Genomic DNA, 5,085 nt, shown 5'->3' with positions numbered 1-5,085 from the left:
TCTCTCTCTCTCTCAGGGCTCCTGGTTCTAACACTAAAGACACTCCGAGCACTAAAGCAAAGACGAGCTCCTGCAGGAAACCACTGGAATGTGAGTAAGAGCTGCTCTGTGTTGAAACTCCTGCAGTCATCAGAAACTGACCTCAGTCTCTCTCCTTCACAGCAAACCTAAGGAGACAAGTGCAGCAAAAACAGGTCAGAATCACGTCTTGACTTACTGTTGTCATTTGTGTTTTTTCCAAGCAAGTCTGTCAGTTCCTGGTGAAATGGTCTTAAACTGAAGCAATGCAGTCCATTCCAATCAAACTGTTTTATAAATCGTTCAGTGCAGTGTTCCAAAAAGATTAATAAAAAAGATACATTTTTTTTCCATAAAATTGCCAAAGGAACATTTCTAATTTCCATTTAGTTTCCTTGAGTACTAAGTAACTTAATTTAAACTGAAATAATAATTATTAAGTTGATTGTACTATATATTATATTGTATATATATTTACAAATTTCAATAAAAATATTAATAAAAACTAGAATATACTGTCAGTGATACTTAAATAACCCTGGTCTACTAATTAACCTTTACATTTTGTTTATTTTTACATTTTAATATTATATAATATTGTGTATTACAAATATTTTTGAAGTCACTTCGGATAAAAGCTTCAGTTAAACACATAAATGTAATATAATATTTCATATAACAGTTTTATATGGTTCAAGGCATCTGTGGACACAGTTCACACTAACTCTTGATCCTCTGTGTTTCTGTGCTTTAGGCTCCAGACGAGTCACTCACTGTAAAGGTAGTCTGATGCCAGGTCATGGGATGATGATTACTCATTCAACATCTCCAATTAACCCAGAACACTTATTATTATTGTAAAGTTTTCATAATATATTTTTTGTGTGCCTTTTAATTCATTCCTGTGTATAATGAGCTGGTATTTCAGCACACATTATTATTGATTGGTTTATGTGTGGATGTGTTGTGGGGGAAGATCAGAGTTGCATGTAGAGCAGATGATGTTTTAATGACCATGTCTCTTAATGTTTTCTCTCTCTGTGTTTATTCCTCGTCCTCGTCCTCATCTGCGCGCTTCACTTAGTGACTATGCAGATCTCTCTGACGCCCGCGGTCAGGAAGGACTTGGGTCAGCTGAGCCGGAGCGGGTGGTGTCCGTGTCGCTGCGGTCACTGTGTGTCCGTCCACAGGATCTGCAGTCGTCCAGAAAGAGCTCGCTCCGGAACGCTCCCAACCACAAGAGTCCCCATCAATCCCGAGTCAATACTTCCAGATCTGCTACTGAAGAGTCCTGAGTGTTAGTGCGCTGGGTGTCAACCTCTAGAGAACCACACTTCCTCCAGTGAAACATCTGCTGTTGTCTGTCACAGATTAGTTTAGATCTGTTTAAACGCTGCGGATCTGTGCAGATTTCTCTCCTGATTCAGACAGAACACTTTTTCACTGGAGGAGTGTTATTATGGATTATAGACTCTATGTTTTAGTTAAAAATGTCTTAATGCTGATTTGTTCTAGTAGTATTGGTCCCGAATAAAAAAAGAAATCAGATTAATTTGTTGAGTTTTTGATTCTATAGTCATCTACTGCTGTGTGGTACAGTAGCTCCTGACTGCCATCTGCTGGCTCGGAGGATTGAGATGAATGTTCCTGTATTGCCCACAATATATTGACCTTTAATTAAATAAGATTGAAACACTTTTCTTGATGAACAGATTTATCCATAAATGATTAAATCTCAAACAAGGACTGAAATATAGTGTTCAGATTTAGTGATATTGTAGGTGATTGCATGTAAATTCAGAAAATACCTCATCGTACACATATACACACACGACCAGTCAAGAGTCTGGGTCAGTGAGACTTCTGATGTTTCTTAAACAAGTGTCTTCTCATCAAGGCTGCATTTATTGGATCAAAATACTGAAAAAAATTAGACATTAGACTTAGGCCATTAGTATTTTTACAAAAAACTAAAAAATATAATCTTTTGAAAAGAAAAAAAGAAAGAAATCGTTTGCTGCAGTGTGAAAGGTTTTAGGTTCTTGAGGATGCGTTCAGAAATAATATCATAAATAGATTTCTTTATCAATTAACTTCAATTAACTAAATCAAATCAAGATTCGATGCGACCTTCCTTTTCTGTTAAAACCGCTTCTGTCCTCGATAATCTCACTGCTTTATTACAAACAATAGCAAAATTAATGTTCGGAAATGTGAACTGATATTCCCTGCTGACACTCTACGGTAAAAGAGAAATAACTGACTTACAACCGTTTATTTGTTGCTGAAAATACTCATAGCCGAGGACTTCTGCACAGTGTGTGTGTGTGAGTGTGTGTGTGTGTGTGTGTGTGTGTATGCATACAGACAAGACAGTTTCACAAATTAATTACAAAGAATCATTTTGAAAATAAAATGGTGTAGAAAGTTTTAATTCAAAAATTTTTTAGTAAAATTGTAAATGCAGAAATAAATCACTTAAATTACTCGTCAATTTCACATTACAAATAAAATATATTTAAAAAAATTTTTTATAAAATAATAAATTGTAAAAACAAAATTGTTATAGAAAATTATGTTAAAAACAACACAAAATAATAATAATTATGCTTTGAATTAAAAATTGGATTCTGAAGTAGAAAAACTGAAATATGATTCATTCGTTATGTGTGTCATTTTTTTATTGATATTTTAGTCGTTAATATTTTATTTTAAAGCTAATTAACGCTGATCTTAGGCATATACCTACTAATTTATCATGAGAAAACGATCAACAAAAACTCAGCTGCTTGAAACTGATGAAGAAGATGAGGATGAGGATGAGGGATGAGGATGATGTTGATGAGGATCGCGCGGGTTTAAGCCTACAGTCTTCCGGTCCTCCGCTGTTCGACTCGTGCGTTGAGATCAGAGCAGCGGTCGCGTGTTCCGGTGTTCCGGTGTGACGGAGCGCGCCTGCGGGCAGAAGTGGTGAGTCAGTGCGCGGCGGAGGATGATGGAAACCGAAGCGCCGCTGTCTGTGACCGAGCGCCGCCGAACCGGAGACCGGGCCCGATCCCTGTTGACATGGACTTGAGCTCGAGACCTCAACACGGGCGACAAAATCACGAGAAAACGTTACGCAGTCGACGCAGGAGCGGCGCGTTCGGCTCTGTCGCATTCTCTCCTCGCGGCGCATCCATTATTTACCGAACCTCACGGGATATTCACCGGTAACACTAAGCGGCGTGGACTTTACACACACGGATCATCGTGTGACTGCGCTGACATTATTCCATCTTCACTTAAAACGAAGAAAAAGAGGAAAATATGAGGTAAGCGCTCGTTCGCGCGCAGCGTCCGTTATTATCCGTTATTGATGGCGCGAGGCTGCAGCGGCGCGTGAGGCGGGAGTCAGTGATTCATTTGCACGCGTTCAGGATTAAATCGCCATATTTGTGAGTTATTGGTTGGAATGACGGTTTTTGAAGCGTCAGGCGCGTTCACCTGAGGACGGCGGGCCTTCAGCGCTGACGCGACGCGTTTACCGCGTCAGTGTCGCGTGTTGATTAGCGTCGCTTCTGACAGATGTGACAGCGCGCGAAACGGACGCGTTTTGTATGATTGTGTGAAAAGTGCGCGAAAGAAAGAAGGGCAGGTGAGCACGAGACAGGAGGATCTGTGATGAGGGCGTGGTCGCGGTTGTTGTCATGGTAACCGGGATGCGGTGATGCTGCTATTATTGCGCAATGATCCCGACATCATGAGCGATCGGATAATCAGGAACGGGTTTCAGACTCGAATCTGGATAACAGTTCAATGTAAACACATTCTCAGAACACACTCATAACCAGCTCGCACAACATTAATAAATAAATACTAATAAATAATGCATTTTCGCTTGATTACATAAAAACAAAAAAGCAGTGCTTTATTTTCAGGTTACAATAGATGTATTTTGTAGAGCATTACAGAAACTGAATGAACAAATATAAAAATAAAACACTTATAAACTGATATCTAAAACAGCTGTATGAGATTTCTTCAGTCGAGAGCAGTGAGTGATTTTTCGCTTTGTGTTTTGTTGTTTTATTAACTTTAAAGGAATACTTCACCCAAAAATAAAAATTCTGTCAGCTGTCTGACAATTCTGTCATAGTGATTTATTTTTACACCAACATTTACTCACTCAGAAGTGGTTTTAAACCCGAATGAGTTTCTTCTTCTGAACATAAGTGCTGTTTTGAGGAACAGTTTCTGGTCACAGTGACTTCCAGAGTATTTTTTGCTTCTAATCAAAGTCAATGTGGACCAGCAACTGTTTGGTTACCCAGATTCTTCAAAATATCATCTTTTGGTTCAGCACAAGAACGAAATTAATACAGGTTTGGGACAACATGACAGTGAGTAAATAATGACAGAAATGATATTTTAGGGTGATCTATCCCTGAAAGTAATGACAGTAGGCTGCATGTTTAATAGGCGTACTGTCCCTTTAAGATCTGCATGCATCTAATATACATTTCAGACATAACAGTATTAGAGGAAAAGATAACTTAGTTTAATAATCAGACGCTGTTTGTCAGGAATTATTTAAAACTCCTTCTAATTCCCATCCCAACTCCATCAGGACTCAGCTCTGTCTTCATGTGATCAAGCTCTGTCTGAGTCAGACTCCTGCGGTTGCTGATATTGTCCCTGTGTTCGTTACACAGCATGAAATCAGCACAGACTCTGCTGCTATTAATAGAGTCTGGGAGTCTGTCAGGGTATTGATAATTATATGACACTCAGAAACACAGGACACTGTGTGTGTGCGCGTGTGTGTGTGTGTGTGAGAGAGTGAGTGAGTGTGTGCGTGTGTGTGTGTGTGTATGTGCATGTGTGTGTGTGAGTGTGTGTGTGTGTGTGTGAGGTGTGAGTGTGTGTTTCTGTGAGTGTATGTGTGTGTGTGTGTGTGTGTGAGGTGTGAGTGTGTGTTTCTGTGAGTGTATGTGTGTGTGAGTGTGTGTGTGTGTGTGTCTCTGTGTGTCTGTATGTGTGTGTGTGTGTGTGTGAGAGTGAGTTCAGCCTCTGGTCTAAAGCGTC

General features: G+C 39.5%; 2 protein-coding genes across 4 annotated transcripts in view; both read left to right on the top strand.

Moving 5' to 3' along the window:
• LOC113068554 (gephyrin-like) overlaps window positions 1–5,085 on the top strand; it is a 1,122,288-nt gene that overhangs the window by 257,817 nt on the left and 859,386 nt on the right. The window lies entirely within an intron of this gene.
• The window catches only part of LOC113068579 (ena/VASP-like protein), an 18,463-nt gene continuing 16,616 nt past the window's right edge, over window positions 3,239–5,085 (top strand). The window contains exon 1 of the mRNA XM_026241359.1: window positions 3,239–3,332. Coding sequence (XP_026097144.1) covers window positions 3,328–3,332 — 5 coding nt within the window. The 5' untranslated portion in view covers window positions 3,239–3,327. The remainder of the gene's footprint in view (window positions 3,333–5,085) is intronic.

This window comes from Carassius auratus, linkage group LG45M, assembly GCF_003368295.1.
Source record: "Carassius auratus strain Wakin linkage group LG45M, ASM336829v1, whole genome shotgun sequence".
NCBI classification, from domain to species: Eukaryota; Metazoa; Chordata; class Actinopteri; order Cypriniformes; family Cyprinidae; genus Carassius; species Carassius auratus.
The sequence above is the reverse complement of the archived record's forward strand: the minus strand, read 5'-3'. Positions and strand labels throughout refer to the sequence as shown.